Below are 19,172 nucleotides of genomic sequence, written 5' to 3' on the forward strand. Positions count from 1 at the left end.
TGCCTGACACAGTGAAACAAGGTATCTTTAGCATCTATGCATTTTGTGCAAGTATCTGGTATATATTTATTATATAAATTTAGTTTCACGGGGGTTATATAAATTTGCATTTACCAATTATATTGTGTTAATCTGAGGCGAGTATTTATTGACTGAGTGTGAATTTCATCACAAGCTAATTTCCAGTCTGCTACTGAAATGTCGGTTTCCAGATCCTCATTCCAAGCATTAAGCTTTTGCAGTGAGCTCTCTGGAGAATTAGATAAAAAAAACATTATAAAATTCTGATATGATGCTCTTTCTTAAGTGATCCTCTATCATATTTTTTTCAGCTAATGATTGTGGCAGTCTAAGAAGTGTATTGTTTTGATTTGCTTTTACAAAACTTCTGAGCTGAAGGAATTTGAAAAAATGTTTTCTATCTAGATTAAAAGTATGTCTGAGTTCTTCAAATGACATCATATTATCAGAGTTTGGTGGATAAAGATCTTGAATTTTCTCTAGCCCTTTAGACGCCCAAGTCTTAAATGTAGCATCTGCTCTTCCTGGAGCAAAAAGCTGGTTACCCCATATTGGACTATATTGAGACATAGCGGATGATTCTTTTAAAAAACGTCTCACATCGTACCATATATTAATCATGTGTTTGACAATTGGATTACTAGTTTGCTTATACAATTTTTTCACAGTATTGGAGTATATATACATGGGAAAAGGTCAATTTAGACCCTGAGATTCAATTTCTGTCCAGTGAGGATTATCATTTGTTGAAAAATAATACATAATGGACCTTAGTTGTGTAGCCCAGTAATACCATAGCAAATTTGGACATTTTAGCCTAACATTTTAGCCTAGCCTGAACATTGTAGTTCTAACAATATGAAACCCCTGTCTTCCAGTTATAAATCCATTCTGATCTCTATCAATTATTTCTGGCATTAAATTTTGAATACGCTTTGCCAAAAATTTACACACTATTTTAAGATCTGAGTTCAACAGGCTTATTGGTCTCATATTTTCACATTTATTAGATGGTTTTCCTGGTTTCTGAAGTAATATAATCAGAGTGCCATTCATAGAAGGGGGAAGATTCCCATTTTGAAAGGCCTCTAAAAACATTTCAATTAGTGGCTTTAGTAATTTCTTCTTAAATTTTTTATATAAATATTATATATAAAATATATATATATATATATAAAATTTTTATATAATTCTATTTCTGATTGTATTTTGAACTTTTGCTTGAGCATCTCTCATTTTACCTTCCAAATACTGTCTTTTTTGAAGTGCTTTTTTAGACTGAGAACTTGTATAGCTTATTATGTGTCCCCTTAGAAAAGTTTTAAAAGCTTCCCACTTTATACAGGCAGATGTTTGTATTGTATTTACAAACCGGATTTCAAAAAAGTTGGGACACTAAACAAATTGTCAATAAAAACTGAATGCAATGATGTGGAGATGGCAAATGTCAATATTTTATTCGTAATAAAACATAGATGACAGATTAAAAGTTTAATCTGAGTAAATGTAACATTTTAAAGGAAAAATATGTTGATTCAAAATTTCACAGTGTAAACAAATCCCCAAAAAGTTGCGACAAGTAGCAATAAGTGGCTGGAAAAAGGAAATTGAGCATATAACGAACAGCTGGAAGACCAATTAACACTAATTAGGTCAATTGACAACATGATTGGGTATAAAAAGAGCTTCTCAGAGTGTCAGTGTTTCTCTGAAGCCAAGATGGTAAGAGGATCACCAATTCCACCATTGTTACGCAGAAAGATGCATAAAGTACAGTAATACCAGAATGGTGTTACCCAGCGTAAAATAGCAAAGACTTTTAAGTTATCATCACCAACCGTGCATAAACATCATCAAAAGATTCAGAGAATCTGGAACAATTGCTGTGCGTAAGGGTCAAGGCCGTAAAACTCTACTGGATGCTCGTTATCTCCGGGCCCTTAAACGTCACTGCACCTCAAACAGGAATGCCACTGTCAAGGAAATAACAGAATGGGCTCAGGAATACTTCCAGAAAGCATTGTCAGTGAACACAATCCACTGTGCCATCCGCCGTTGCCAGCTGAAACTCTACAGTGCAAAGAGGAAGCCATTTCTAAGCAAGCTCCACAAGCTCAGACGTTTGCACTGGGCCAGGGGTCTTTTAAAATGAAGTGTGGCAAAATGGAAGACTGTTCTGTGGTCAGATAGGTCACAATTTGAAGTTCTTTATAGAACACTGGGACGCCATGTAATCCGGACCAGAGAGGACAAGGATAACCCAAGTTGTTATTAATGCTCCGTTCAGAAGCCTGCATCACTGATGGTATGGGGTTGCATGAGTGTTTGTGGCATGGGCAGCTTGCATGCCTGGAAAGGCACCATTAATGCAGAGAACTATGTTCAGGTTCTAGAACAACATATGCTCCCATCTAGATGTCATCTCTTTCAGGGAAGACCCTGCATTTTTCAACAAGATAATGCCAGACCACATTCTGCAGCAATCACAAAATCATGGCTACATAGGAGAAGTTTCCGGGTACTGAAATGGCCAGCCTGCAGTCCAGATTAGACATGCATTAGATGCATTAGACATGAATGTGAGAGCATTCCTATTTCTAAACTTGAGAAACTGGTCCCCTCTGTCCCCAGACATCTGTTGAGTGTTGTAAGAAGAAGGGGGGATGCCACACAGTGGTAAAAAATGGCCTTGTCCCAACTTTTTTGGGATTTGTTGATGCTATGAAATTTTGAAACAACATATTTTTCCCTTAAAATGATACATTCTCTCAGTTTAAACTTTTGATCTATGATTTGTGTTCTATTCTGAATATAATATTAGATGTTGGCACCTCCACATCATTGCATTCAGTTTTTATTCACAATTTGTTTAGTGTCCCAACTTTTTTGGAATCCGGTTTGTACTATATTATCATTAAAACAATTCTGTATTTTGTAGAATAGCCCTTTCGAAACTAAGAAATAATCAATGTGAGAATATGCATTGTATGTACTAGAATAACATGAATAAGCCTTACTTTCTAAATTCAATTCCCTCCATATATCCAACAGACCTAACTCTAATAAATTGTAAAATAACAGATCGACATCTATTATGGGATTGATCACAACCTGTGGATCTGTCCTTATTCAGATCCAATGTGCAGTTAAAATCTCCTGCTATTACAAATTGACCTTCTAATGTAGCAAGTGTAAGAAACCAATTCGGAAAAAAAAAGAAAAAAAAGGGGGTCATTCATATTCGGGCCATATAGCTTCACTAAATTTAAGTTTTCTGACAGAAGTGAACCTTGAATAAATAAATACCTGCCCATCTTATCGCTGATTACATTTGCCATTTGGAATGGGACTGATTTGTGAATTAGGGTCATATATCCTCTAGCCTGAGATGTATAAGGAGCTATAAATTCATTAACCTGCCACCTCCTTCTTATTTTAATAATGTCTACTTCTAATATATGTGTTTCTTGTAGGAATACAATTTTAGAGTCCATATTTTTCAACCTATTCATAACCTGTTTGATTTTTTGTTGTTTGTGTAAACCTCTACAATTCCAAGAAATAAAATTAAGCTTTACCCTTTGAGACATAATAACTTAAAAATTTCTACAAAAAATGGATTACCAACTAACATTATCTTTTCACTTTTGATGAGCATAACAAAATTAAAATCAACAACCAACAAACTACACACTGAATTTGTGCGAATGTAAACCCCAATTCTCTTTTCCCGTGGGAATCCCCCACTATTAGCTCTGACTCCAGTTATCACCATCGACTGTTCCACACTATAGGATCAGTCTAGTCTCCGTCTAGTCTGGAAACATAGAACATAGAAAGCACTCTATGTTGTTTTCATAAAACTAAAATACACAATGGTCTGCTATTATTAAATTCTCTTCTAAAACATATTAATGTACTACTCCTAGGACAAAGTAACACTGTTAATCCCTGGTGGAATGTTAAAGAAAATAAATAAATAAATAAATCTCAAGATCCAATATAATCCAGATTATGTGTATGACATTATTACAAAGTAAATGCCCATTTCGATTTTTTCCCTTTTTTTAATATACCTCCTACATTGTCTCCTTCTGATAGAGACAATGTAGCATGTCACCCAAGGTAAATGCTCATTAAGTCCATCAGTGAGGTCACATCTATCCATACCTACATTCCCTTAAATGCCAAATTAACCCTAATTACCAGGTAACTGGGACTTAATGTGGATAACCATATTGCGTATTGTTTAGGTTCCAGTTAGCTCTCACTTGTTTTGTTTTTGATCATCTCAATGAAGTTTTGTGCCTCTGTCGGAGTGTTGAAGATGCCGGTTTTTTCTTTATATGTCACTAAAAGCCTTGCCGGTACAATCACTTCTGTGTGTCCCAGATCTCACAGCTGCTGATGAACAGGGTCATACTCTTTCTGCTGTTTGTGGATTCCCCCAGCAATATCCAAATAAAATCTCACTTGGTGGATCTTGTAGAAGATGGCCTTCTTAACCCGGGCTGCGTGGATGACTTTGAGTTTGTCCCTGTAATTCAAGAACTTCATTATGAGCGTTCTCGGTGGAGCGTTAGTATCCCTCTTTGGCCCGACACAGTGTGCTCATTCCAGAACAATACGGCCTTCAACCACGAATACTTCTTGTATCCAGTTTTCCATGAATAAGCACGGGTCTGATCCCTCGGCACCTTCGGGTAAGTTTACAGGCCTCAAGTTATTCCATCATGACCTCGTTTCTAGGTCTAGTTTTTCCCTCCAGCGCTTTATTCTTCGACTCTAGAGCTTGTACCATAGCTTTTAGCCTGACCACCTCTTCTTCAGCAGTCGAAATACGTAACTCGGTTTGAACTACTAGTTCTGTACAGTCTGTTATCTCCTTTCTAGTTTCTGTGAGGGCTGCTATGATTCCATGCAACTTAGAGGTGAACTCTAATGAATGTTTTCAGGTTGTTAATTGTCGCCAGTATGGCACTTGCTTCAACACAGTCAAACACAGTTGCCCTGGCCCTCTCATCTACGTCGTTGCTAGCCTGTTGGGCTACATCACCAGCCCCGAAAATGGTTAGTTTAGACTATTTCATTGTTCTTACTTTCTTTTTGTTTGTCTTAGTAGTAGACACCATTACTTTGTCCCCTGGAGTATACTACTGCTTACTATTTTGCAGAACCAAGTGTTCCAGAAGTAATTTTCAGGATTTGCCTCAGAGTAGTGTTTCAGATATCTTACACAGTGGCCACCATTACCGGAAGTCTCCAATCTGTTGTATATAGTATATTTCCTGTCCAATGACAGAGCCTAGCACTGAACTAACATGGTACGATGCATTGCTAAACTAACCAACATCGGAAGTCCAACCATTCCCCAAAATCGTTTGAGTGCGTTCATTTTTTAAAATGGCAATGGAAGCATCAAACAAACTATTATGTGATAGGTGAGGGCACATCTAAATATTAATGCAACCTGATATATTTGAAATACATAGGTAACTACTGACAAAACATAAACTATATACTGTAAAATCCTCATGTGTACACATAAAATCAAAGATGAGTGCAAGTAGAAGGCTCTCCAAAATTTTGCCCTTATTGTTCTTTCCCTCTCTGTTGCCTAATTTAAACAGACACAAAAAGCACAAGGTGGGAACATACCCTGAAGGGGGCACCAGTCAGTCGCAGGGTGATCTACACACACATACACACCTGTGGACACTTTCAGAGTCACCAATCCACCTACCAATGTGTGTTTTTGGACCGTGGAAGGAAAATCAGAGGAAGACAGACACAAGGAGAACACACCAACTCCTCACAGACAGTCACCCGGAGCAGGAATCAAACCCACAACCTCCAGGTCCCTGGAGCTTTGTGACTGCGACACTACATGCTGCACCACCGTGCCGCCCCTGCATAAATACAATGGACTTAAATTTTAAAACACATATATACACCAACAGAATAATCAAAATGCACATAAGGAAATATGCAGAAAAATAAAATACAGAATTCTCTTGATTTCATATGACCCATTTCATATGCAGGACTTATATATAATTAAACTTTCAAATATTCACCTCTCCTTCTGGAGAAGAGAATAATAATGCATCTAAAGGGAACATAACTGGAATTTCTACCTTTAAAGGTACATTTACCCCTTCAGAGATAAAAATGTACCTGTAACGTACCATTTTTTCTGAGAGTATACTATTATTATTTAAAATTAATTACTTTTAGTTATTTATAATTTATTTACAATGAAAATTTTTATTAAATTTAAAATAATTAATCTTCTCAATAATTGGGGTGCTTGTATAAAATTATATAAAATTACAATAAATATAAAAAATAAATACATAAATAAAGGTTTTTCTAAAAATTAGCTGATGTGTTGGGAACTAGAGTGAAGAACAAGCTAGTCTGAAGAACTATTGTTCTTGATTGTATGGATTTGTTAAATCAAGAGAACACTTGAATGAAAGAAACAAAATGTAGGTTTTCTACTTTAAAATTACAGCTTCAAAATGATTGTGATGTTCCACGGAGCAATAACAGAAATAGAATTTCTGAGGCTGCTATGCCAGGTCCACTGCTGGTTTACTGGATTAATCAACTTCTGAATCATGAGGCGGAGGGCTCTCGCTAGAAAAGTGTAACACCTTACAGCAGAAATCTCATTGGTGGTTACCTAGCTACAAGAATAATCCAGCTCTGTATTCCTGGTATGGACATTATGGCAGAGAGAGCAAGGAAGACAAATTGAGGGAAAGAACAAGAACAAGTGTAATAATCAGGTTTTTGAGAGATACTGATCAGTGAGCCAGGGTTTGCCACTGTTAAATTTAGCTGGATTAGCTCACTTTTTAGTGTTGGACATCGATTTTGGTAATAAGTGGTTTTCTGTGGTTGTTGTGTGGTTATAATGGCTAGAGTACCACCAAAGTTATAGTTTATGGTTGTAATAACACTGTCCAGTGTATATTATGAGAAATATATCGGTTTTATCATGTAGTCAATATCATTTACACATTCCCCTTGGCTCAATATCAGCTAAAGTCTGGAGAAGCATTGGTGCTGTACAGAAAATATGGAGGGCAGGACTAATAAATGCAGAAATGAAAAAAAAAATTGTTCATAATGCATAACAACGGCATCAGTGTTTTTCTTGTTCATTTTATTTAAAAATAAATATTAGATGATCTATCACCAAAGAACATAGACCACCAATAACATTTTGTTGTTTTTCAAGAATTACACTCTCATCTCATCTCTCACCATCTTTTCCGCTTGTCCATTTCAGGGTTGCGGTGACAGCAGAGTGAGCAAAGAAGCCCAGTAAATTGAGAGCTGACCAGTAAATTGACAGCTTTGCTTTATGGCTCGGCTCTTTCTTCACCACAACAGTCTGGTGCAGTGACCGCATTACTGCAGATGCTGCACCTAACCTATGGTCAATCTCACTATCCCTCTTCCCATCACTTTTGAACAAGAACCCAAGATACTTGAACTCCTTCACTTGGGGTAGGTTCTCACCCTGTCCATGAATATCAGGAAAAGGAGTGGAGACAAGGCACAGCCCTGATGGAGTCCAATGCCCACACTGAACAAGCTTGACTTACTGCCAAGGATGCGAACACAACTGAAACTCTGCAAGTACAAGGATCATACAGCTCACCGGAGCTACAATGACACCCCATACTCCCAGATCACCTCCCACAGAATCTCTTGGGGAACACGGTCATATGCCTTCTCCAAATCCACAAAGCATGTGTAGAGTGGTGTAGCAAATTCCCACACCCCCTCAATCATCTGTGAAAAAGTACGTTGGTCCATAGTTCCATGGCCAGGACGAAATCCGCATTGTTCCTCCAAAATCCTAGGTTCGACTATCAGACGAATTTTCCTTTCCAGCACCTTGGCATAGACTTTCCCAGGGAGGCTGAGAAGTGTGATGCCATGATAATTGGCACATTTTCTCCGGTCCCTTTTTTTAAAAATAGGAACTACCAGCCTCTTTGCCAATCCAAAGGTACCATTCCATGCAATATTGTATAGACATGTCATCCAAGACAGGCTCACGGTATTGAGTGCCTTCAGTAACTTTGAGCGAATCTTACCCACTCCTGGAGCTTTGGCACTGCAAAGCTTTTTCACCACCTCTGTTACTTCAGCCAAGGAAATGGAATCCGACCCCCCAAACACTTCTGGCCCTACCTCCTGCTCAGGAGGCATGTCTCTCTGGTTAAGGAGTTCCTCAAAGTGCTCCTTCCAACTCCCAACAATATACTCAGTCGAGTTCAGAGTTTCACCATCCTTGCTGAGCACAGCTTGGACAGTGTCCCCCCTCCCCCCTTGAGCTGTTGGAGTGTTTTCCAGAACTTCTTTGAGGCTGCCCGGGAGTCATTCTCCATGGCCTCTCCAAACTCCTCCCATGCTCAGGATTTTGCTTCAGCAACTGCCACAGCTGCAGTCTTATTCGCCTGCCAGTACCCATCCGCAGAATCAGAAGTTCCCCAAGCCAGCCAAGCCTGAAGAGCCTCCTTCTTCTGCTTGACAGCTTCCCTCATCCCCAATATCCACCATCTTGGGTTGCTGAGAAATTAAATACACCCAGCTTTCCCCAGCACACCCTCACTATACATTTGTGTTTACCAGGTCTGTATGGTAGCTTTCTCTGCGATCTGATGCAACTCATCACCAATCACCAGATGGTGATTGGTTGACAGCTCAGCCCCTCTCTTTACCTGAATGTCCAAAACATATGGCCTCAGGTCAGAAGACACGACCACAAAGTCGATCATTGACCTTTGGCCCAGGATGCTCTGGTACCAAGTACACTTATGAACAACCTTATGTTTGAACATGGTGTTTGTTTTGGACAAACCATGACTAGCACAGAAGTCCAAAAACATCACACCACTCGGGTTCAGATCAGGCAGGCCGTTCCTCCCAATCACTCCTCTCCAGGTTTCCCAGTCATTGCCAACATGAGCATTGAAGTCCCCCAGTAAAACAATAGAGTCAGTGCATGGAATCCTCTCGAGCACTCTACTCACTACCTCCAAGAAGGCCGAATACTCGGAGCTTCTGTTCGGTGCATATGCACACACAACAGTCAATGTTTTCCTCTCTGCAAGCCAGAGCCGCATTGAGGCATAGAGCTGTTGAGGCAGGTCTACTTTGCGATCATTGAACCTGTCTCTTGCACTTCTGCTGAAAAAAATCATTGGTGCTCCTTTGACCAACCTTCAGGACTTGTACACTTCAAAAAAGAGGAAATGGGCAGAGAAAATTATCACACCCTGGACTCCTCACACCCTGGACAAAATTTATTCCAGCTCCTTCCCTCTGCCAGGCGTTACAAAACACTGTACACAAAACTACCAGACACTCTAACAGATTATTTCCTCATGCTATCATATTCATTAACAGCTGATCAATAACACTAAGCTGTACATACATACATACTACATAATTATCTAAATGTGGCACATTACTGTTGTTACACAGCTGGAATTGAACCCACAACCTCCAGGTCCCTGGAGCTGTATGACTGTGACACTACCTGCTGCACCACCATGCTGCCCTGCCATATTCACCTGTGTCCACCTAAATCAAATATGGTTTCGTATATCTAGCTACACACTGTTAATTGATATGAAATGGTTCTATTGACACAAGACAATAAGTAAATTCCATATCATAATAAGATACCACAATATAATTTTATTACGTATATTACTCCATATACAACACATTTTCTATGTAGTTATCAAATATTAAGCCTTAGCATTGGTCTCTCAAGGAAAAGAAAACAAAATAAAAAGGCTACTCAGTGCTCTATTGTAGATTGAAAACATAATAGATTGAGGGGAGGATTTGCCATGTAAAACTGTTCATAGATGTGTGTGTGTGTGTGTGTGTGTGTGGGAGAGAGAGAGAGAGAGAGAGAGAGAGAGAGAGAGAGAGGGTGGGGAATATGTGAATGTGCAGTGCCCTAACACCCCATTCATAATATGTTCCTGTCTCACTTTCATTGATTTTGGGTAAGCTCCATTTTTACTGACAATATTTTTCACCTAACATATTGCAACACTATATTGTACAAAATACAATTTATTTGTATGATCTGTAGATAATTAGTCATATCTTTTTTGGAAACCTTTAAAATGAATAATTTAAGCATACCACTGTACTTTTTGTTACATTAAATAAAACCAAAGCTTTTAGACATTTACTGGTGATGTGTATTGTTTTTCACTCCAGCATTAATGCCAGTATAAATGACAACTTTTCCGACCTGTCCATCTGTTCCTTTTGACATACCTATGAAATCATTTCAAGGCACAGACCCTAGAGGCATTAGCTCATTGTTTTTAGTCTTTACTCACCCCCTGAATGAAATAACAGACAGCCTTAATCTAAATGATTTCAGCGTCCAGTTTCATTTACTAACTATTAAACATCTGAAAATGTCAGCTGTAAAAACAATGTGTGATATTATAGGTGTGGACAAGAAAATCCTGGAGACAAAATAACCTTCACAAGGGAAATGAAGGCTCATTCTGTTAAAAAAATGAATAAATAAGAATATATAAAAAAAAAAATCCAGCAATGCATTCAGATGAATACAGCCAGCTAAAGATTAAAATAGAAAGTGCTAAATTTGACATTGAATGCAAACAAGAATTGAGCACCACTGATTTAAACAACTCTTCACTCAGTTAGAATTTATAAATATTATAATTTAAAACAAAATACAAAACAAAAGAAAAGGTAACAGAAACAGAAAAAAAATGTAACTGCTGAACCGAGTAAAGGCAATATATAAGTTTTTAATCAAAGAAAACTTTAAGAAAATTCTGTGGGTGTTTTGAAAGTTCTGAAATGTTTCCTCACCATTTTATTAGCTTTCCATACTTTTCTAATATGTTTATGAAGCCCCAGTGTCTATAAATGTTTTTTTTTTTAAATTGGTCCATGATATGGTAAGCATTCTCTCTGTCTCTCTATGCACATGACAAACTGCATTTGGAGGTTTTTATACAACTATTATAGACCATCAAACATTGAAAAGCATTAACCAAGATTATGATATTGTTTTATCAGCTCTATCATCATTGCACAGGCTTCCAGTTAAATTTCATATTGATTTTAATTATTTTATTGACATACAAAGCCTTTCATGGTCTTGCCCCTGAATACTTGCAATAACTTTTTTCTACTACAAACCATCACGTGCACTTAGGTCACAGGAGTCTTTCTATTAGTTTTATAAGATTTCAGAAGACTTCAGCAGGTGGAAAAGTTTTTTTCATACATAGCTACATATGTGCAATAAAATTACATTTAATGTTTGGGACTCAGTTTTACGTCTTGAAAAACTTGAAATCTTGAAAACTTGCTTGTGTGGCTTTTAGTTATTCCCCCTTTAGTTATATCCCCTTTAGGGCTGTTGTCGGGCTGTTGTCCCACTGCTCACACACACATTCACTCAGGTTTGATGACAGTGGAGTGGGGGATGCCATCATTGCAGCATGCCAGTGTTTCTCGCTACACTCAGACATTATTAATATGCTCTATAATCCATCAATACAAACTGAACTAATGCCACCCTCTCTATGCCTTTTGAGTTAAAGACTGCCCTCTGGTCTGGGTGACACTGATGGAAGAATGGCTGCCAGACGTTCCTGCTCACCTGCCCTGAGACCAGTTATCTACCCTCTACTCCCAGTATCTGTTACACTCTGTACCTTCACACCACACCTATGGCCCCTGTCATCACCATGCAGCAGCTCTGAGAAGTGTCTCTGGAGGCCAGAGCGCCAGTGGGTGTGAGTAAAGGGTGGAGCATATGTCAATCATTTTCAACTTTAGCCAATTACACAAGCAAGTCTTGATGTCAGTAACTTTTCATTAAGCCAATCACCAGCCAGAGTTAGATGTTCATCATTTTTTAATGCAGCCAATGGCATTCACGTCCTCTCCTACAGGGATTTGTTTTGCAGCAGCAAAAGTATGATGGAGAAGCACTAAGTTGAAACACGGGGAACTTACATCTTTGTTTTAGGTATAATTTAAACTGGATTTAACAGACTGTTAAACAGACAGATAATCTGCTAGAACATATTACATATTAGAACATTATTGCAGTAACATATTTATCACGTGTTGAGTCAATACCACTATAACTAAGAATCAAGGTTTGCGTAGAGTAAGTTTGTGCTCACCTTTTCTTAAAAACTAGCTAACATTTATGTTTCAAATGATATGCATCTTAATTTTGTATAATAAGCCATTACTCTTGGTTAGTCAGAGATGGAGAAAATTTCATCAGAGCAGGCAGAAAAACAAATTTCATGGGTTGACCAGCGTACACTCAAGCTATAGTAAACAGATGTAGAGTCTTTCCTGGTTCATGCTGTAAACAGTGGCTGATTCCAAAGTAGTTAATTTTTTTGTTACCACTTATTTATTTCTTTGAACGGACTGAACTATTTTACAATGCACTAAAATTGGTATTACTTAATTAAATAGTTTACACTGAAAGAAGAATACACAATTATTTGTTCTGCTTCAAGTGTAAGAGTTTGAAAGTAATTCTGAAGTTTTCACATATAACCGAATATGGAGTCTGCATTACAGATATTTTTTACAATAAAAATGGATTTACCCCCCTCACATTTACCAGTCTTGGTACCTGATAAAGACTCAAACTCACAGCAGACTGCAATCACTGAGCACACCTGTTTACCAGGCTACCATCTGGACTGCTACTGAATAAGTTGCTTTTTGTTCTCAAATTTCAGATTTTTCATGAAATTACTTAATGTGTCTCTTGATATGCTTACATACATTGATGTCAATGTTGCTATTGTCTTTCAATTGTCATATATGGACTGTATACTCTGTCACTTTTTGGGGTTAGTTATGGACAATTGCTAAAGATCACTGCATCTGTGCACAGGCATATTTATTAATTCATATTTAAAGCTATGACACTGCAGTTTGGTTGTCTTCTGTCTTTGCACTACAGTTAGTCAGTGGTTTTCCCATTGGAATTAGGAACCAAAAGTAGTTTCCTACTTTGAAATCTGAAAACTGTGAATGGGCTGTATAGTTTTGTATTATTTGCTCTGATGATCGGGATATCTGTATAGGCTACAATGAAACGTCAGATTCATTCATTTACTTAGTGTTATGTAATGACATTACAGTTTTAGTTTGAGGCTGATAAGACAAGTTGGCTAATTAATAAACAACCTAAAGGCAAGACACAGCAAGTTTATTTATTGAGCACGTAACATACACAAGGGCAATTCAAAGGGCTTTACAGAGTGAAACGATAATTTAATAGATAATATGCAGTTAAATTAAAAGCAAGAGTAAAAAATTATAAAAGTCATTTAACACTATTAAAATAGTGCAATAAAAGAAAATACATGATCAAAATTATTCAAACAATTAAAATGATACAATAAAGTGAAAAAAAAAACACTAAAATACCGTTAGAGTGAAAAAAAGTGAAAGTGAAGAGTAAAAAGTGAAGAGTATTTTAAACTGAGCTATAGCTGCTCAAACATATCTTCAGTGCACGCCTTTTTTTCTGCCTCCTCTGATGAAATTTTCTCCACCTCTGACTAACCAAGAGTAATGGTCTATCATACAAACTTAAGGTACATATCATGTGAAACATAGTTGTTCATTTTTAAGAATTGGTGAGCACTAACTTACTCTAAGCAAATCTCACTTCCTAGTTATAGTGGTACTGACTCAACACTTGAGAATGGGAAAGTAACATTGTATGCGCTGCCAGGTGTATGTTTAATAGTGATAGAAAAAAAATGAGAAAAACAATATGGTGTGAGAGCTGAATTCATGCTCTAAAGAACTCTGTTCCCGTTCAGAGTTGAACTGAGTTTAAAAGCGGTTCAGGAGCGCCACCTGGCATCACTGCCAGGTAGTTCTTCTAAAAATGTTCAGACGTGGTGGATGGTGTTAAAATATTCCACATCAGAAAACTTTTTCCAAAAACATCACAGTGACAAATGCTAATAAATCCATTCTTCTTGAGTGCTGGGTCAGAAAAAGAATGGTTAAAAGAACGTGTATCCAACCTGACCATGTTTGCTCTGTTTTATTCTCTTTTCATACATGTCATTGAAAGCATTAACCAGAAAATTAAATCCCAATTTTTGTTTTACATTTTAAAACAACTTTCTGGAACAATCCGAGTTATGGTTTCTGTATGATTATCGTGCAAAATCCCCCCATAGATATACATTACAGCATGTTTGGACAATAATGTTACAATGGGCACATTTCACACACACCAGGGAGAGAATGTGCACGGCTTCCTTCCCCTCCTTCAGTCCTGCAGTATTGTCTATACATGGAGGAGCTTATGGGCCATCCAGCCCTTGGTCAGTACATTTAGCAGGACATTTACTTTGGACGGGGACATATAATTAATGTGGAATTCATTTTAAGGTGCCAGACTAAGCATAATTTCAGTCTTTTATATGTGATCATTTGTTTTATGTGGAAGATTCTTTAAGGTCAGAGTCTAAATAAAATGGCTGTATTTTTAATGTGGCAAGGTTTTTATGGTGGTCATTTAATTAAGGTTGTCATTTTTGAAAGTGGATCTTTCTAGAACACTGACATTTAACTACAACTCTCACACACTCAAACAATACACACAGGCTCATACACTTTGAGCCTAATACACAGGTATAAAAGCATAAGGTACTGATTTAAGGAAGCGCCAGATAAATGTGGCAGGCGGAACGTGAAATTACATCAGCATTTCATTGAACATGGCAGTCTAAATATAATTGTTGTCCTTTAAAGGTGGCATTGTTTATTTAAGGTGTCTGTTTATTTGAAATGTTCACTTATGATGGAAGTTTAATAATATTAAGTGTTTTTATGTGGAATTTTTATGTTGGCTGTCTATATATATTGGCAGTCCTTGTAAGGTTTTAAGGTTTATTTGAGGTTGTCATTTATTTAATGTGGGAGTCAAAATGTATTACTTGATGTAAATGCTACAAAAAACACAAAATTACTACTTTTTTATCCTTTTGAAAAACAAGATTTCATGCACAGTTGCATAACATGCAATACAACGCAGTACAACATTTAAATATTTATTCATTCATTTTCTGTAACAGCCTATCTAGATGAGGCGCACAGTGTTTCTGTAGCCTACCCTAAATCACTAGGCACAATAATAAAAAACACCCTGGACAGGGTGCCACACACCTCTCACAGCCACCCACACTCTTACACCTACGGACACTCTAACCCAAAACCTCTGGTCCTTGAAGCTGTGCTTGTTTTGGCATCATATATAAATGGGCTACTTATGTCAAAAAGAAATAATTAAGATTACTATGTCTTCCAAGTGTTAAATATGACAACTATGAATGAAAAATATACTTAGTTGTCAAAGACTTAGTTGTCAAAAACATCCTAACTTCATATTGCAGCTTTAAGATTAAACCCCTATATGAAACCAGTCTGTCCTCATTCTGTGCCAAGAACACCAAATTAAAGACAGGACAGGGATTCTGATGATGTGTTGTGCAAGTTTAAAGTATCCACATTGTTTATTTTTAAGTTTTAAGTGAAACAGAGCAAAAGAAGCTGCAGCCGGTTTACTCACGATCGTTGCATGTTGGGCCAGAGTAGGACGTCATGGAGCAGTCACAAGTGAAGTTCTCCCACTGCTGGATACACACTCCAAAATTGCTGCAGGAGTCTTCCTGACATGTAGTACTGGGACCTGGCATGGCATAGAGATGAACATTAAACCTACAACAACTGGGACAAGAATATACAAGTGTGGTCTCCATGCAACAATGCATATCCAAAAAAAAAAAAAAGGTCAATGGAGCACTAGCATGCAACAAGGTCACTTGGGGAAAAAAATAACCCCACACATCTGAAATTTTTAAAAAATAAAACAACTCCTGAAAAAACAAATTTCACAAGATTTAGGGAATAAATAGAAATGAGACAAGCAAATTATTGCACACATCATTGTAAATGTATGCATTTTTTCTACAAAGGGATATTCAAACCAGATGTGTTTTCATTCCACTCTGGCTGAATGATCTCACACATCTCCAAAGATGGAATAGTAATCACAATTCATAATTCAGCCAAACTCATTTCAAATAACACTATACACAACCATAAGATCTTCAAGAGTTTAAGTAAAACCCTGCAGTTTTAGGAGCATTTTTATAGGAATTTTAAAGAAATATGATGCTCTCTTTTTAACGTTAATCATAGCACTACATGCTTTTTAGAAGAAGAAGAAAAAGAAACAAATACAAAAATTAAATAATAACCAGGACAAGTGCAAAAAAGGCACTATAACAGACACAGTTTGAACAAGGCCCTCTGAGTAGATGCTATCTGCAGTTAGACAGATCTACTTACTGTTCCACCCTGAATGACTGCTAACCTTAGTAAATGAGAAAAAGTCTTTGTTTTCATTTTATCTGCTTCATATTGCACTGAGAATATAAGAGTAATCTAATAAAAATAAATAGAATATTGAAAGAAGAATATCTATATTAAATTATTGAAAATCAAATTCTTAAAATATGTAATGACTTCTGGTATCCATATTATCCCGTTATAGTTACGTGCAAGATGTGAGAACAAATATAAACTGTTCTGAGTCTACAAAATAACAATTATCTACAAAACAACTCCTTATTTGGAAATCTGTCTGTGCTAGAGGGGGACAGGTTGTGACTAAAAAATAAATAAAACAATATTTGATTGAGGTCAAGATGACATAAAACAAAGTGATGATTAAGCAACACCAGATTCTAATGATTGAGTTTAGTTTAAAGCAGAGGGTAATTTCTGGCAAACCTTTCAAATTGTTTGGGAAGATATTTAGCTTTGAGGACTAAACAAAACATTTTTTTTTAATTGTTAAACTGTTTTAAAAAGTTCTAATTTATTTATTACACTTATGTACCAGGAAAAAAAATCACACTCATCTTTTTGTTAAAATGAAAATCTGAAATATATAAAATGTTTATTGAGAGAAACTCAATAAGAAATATCTTTTTATATTGTTTTAATAAATATCTCAATGATTTTATGGTGTTTTGTAACTGATATTATTAGATGATTCTGTTCCTTTATATTCAGTTTGTTAAAATATATACTGAAATGCACACATATATGACATTTTGTTTGTACTGACACCAAATATGGAACTGAGGACAAAAATGTCAGCAGAATGTAAATGCACTAATTTTTTATACAGACGTGAATTAAATATGCAACTTTAAAGGATATGGACCATTATGAAGAAAGTGAGGATGTTTAATATGTTGAGGTAATGGCAATGAGAACTCAATTTTACTTAATCTTAAATTCAATTACTATATGACAAATTTTCTGTCGAGAAAAAACATGACAAGTACTAGTGAAGTATCTGTTTTGTTGTAGTAGGATAGATGGATGTTTGAAGGTGTTTTTATACCCATTGTCTTTCTATCTCAAATTTATTCTGTAATTTCCTTTGCTCACAGTTGATGTTTGCACTCCTATCAAACAGGAAATCTTGGACTGACTATAACGTGTTTTTCTCAATGCAAGTTGAGTCTGATAATTAACAAAGACATACCAACAGTGGCAATAATATTGTAGAACACTAGCTGGTTAGAAGCACATAACCTGTCAAAAATATTGTACCATAAATATTTCTTAATTATTTCTGTCTTGCTTGCCAAAATATGTTTTTAATGTATATTCACTATTGCATTGCTCATCTTGAACATAAAGTATGCCACAATGCAGCCAGCATTCTGCACATGTGTCTGTATGATATTCTCTATGCAGTAAAAGACCTTCTACCTTGCAAATCAGCTTTGGTGAAACCAACTGAAGTAGCGAGAGGTTAAAAAGAAAGGGGAAAAGCAAGGTTAGTAAATGGGAAAGGTGAAGTATATGCATGTGTGTGTTTGTGTGTGTGTGTTGAAAGATGACAGAACAGAAATGCTTTGTACAATGAATAAGGAAAGGAATGGAGAAAAGTGTGGCGGCTATGAAGACAGGGTTCATATCCTTCAGGATTACTTAGGCTTATAAAACGCTTGACATAGCCCTATGAACCCTATGTATATAGCTATTAAAGTTAAAAATACACAGTAAAGAATTATTTAAGCTTTAGTTTATATTTGTTGATCTAATGCAGTATTATTTGATGTGAAACCTACAAAAACCTTAAAAACCTATAAATCAATAATAGGAATATGTTTTTGCTGATGGCTCATAATTTTCTGCCCAGAGACAGCGTGAGATGACATCATTTGAGTCAAAACAAGACTGAAAGTAAACGCCGTCTTTCTTGTTCCTTTGCAGCGTCTTTATTTCTGATTATAGCGAATATCATTAGAATCTTTCATGACGAACATGACACACAAATTTTGAAGGAGCACTTTGATTTTTAGGTGGTTTTTCACACTGGATTACTCCCAGAGGCTTCACAGCACCGCGATAAGAGCGCTATTTTTAGAAACGGTAGGATCTGCGCTTTCTAACGGTATACGGAGCTCACAGACGCATTCAGACATTCAAGAGTTACAAAGCTGATTATATAAGGTGTGTTTCTACCCCGCAAAATGTGAGGTTAGGATTGATTGGTTAAACGCTGTAACAAATTCAGTTTGGCAAGGGCACTGTAAATGCTATTAAGTCTTCGGGGGACAACTACATTCTTCATTTAGGCTGCATTGCCACTTGTGTGGTTACAGAGCCACCAAACACATCAAGGTCATGTATCAGTAATATTTACAAGGTGCATCTCAATAAATTTGAATATCATCAAAAAGTTAATTTATTTCAGTAATTCAATTCAAAAAGTGAAACTCATTATATAGATGCATTACAAGCTGAGTGATCTGTTTCAAGCATTTATTTATTTTAATGTTGATGATTATGGCTTACAGCCAGTGAAAACACAAAAAATATTAGAAAATTAGAATAATCAACACAAAACACCTGCAAATGTTTCCTTGGCCTTTAAAATGGTCCCTTAGTCTGGTTCAGTAGGCTATGCAATCATTGGTAAAGACTGCTGATAGACGATCCGAAAGCAGCCATTGAAACCCTTC

General features: G+C 36.6%; 1 protein-coding gene across 7 annotated transcripts in view; it reads right to left on the reverse strand.

Annotated features, from left to right (window-relative positions):
* The window catches only part of nrxn3b (neurexin 3b), a 325,560-nt gene that overhangs the window by 106,401 nt on the left and 199,987 nt on the right, over positions 1–19,172 (reverse strand). For 4 of the 7 annotated variants that reach the window (XM_066677967.1, XM_066677969.1, XM_066677965.1 and 1 more), the window contains 2 exons: positions 17,914–17,940; positions 15,692–15,811 (listed from right to left, as the gene is read on the reverse strand). In XM_066677967.1, coding sequence (XP_066534064.1) covers positions 15,692–15,811; positions 17,914–17,940 — 147 coding nt within the window. The remainder of the gene's footprint in view (positions 1–15,691; positions 15,812–17,913; positions 17,941–19,172) is intronic. The other 3 variants (XM_066677970.1, XM_066677968.1, XM_066677972.1) reach the window with 1 other exon arrangement.

The sequence above is a fragment of the Hoplias malabaricus genome, chromosome 7 (assembly GCF_029633855.1).
Source record: "Hoplias malabaricus isolate fHopMal1 chromosome 7, fHopMal1.hap1, whole genome shotgun sequence".
NCBI lineage: Eukaryota > Metazoa > Chordata > Actinopteri > Characiformes > Erythrinidae > Hoplias > Hoplias malabaricus.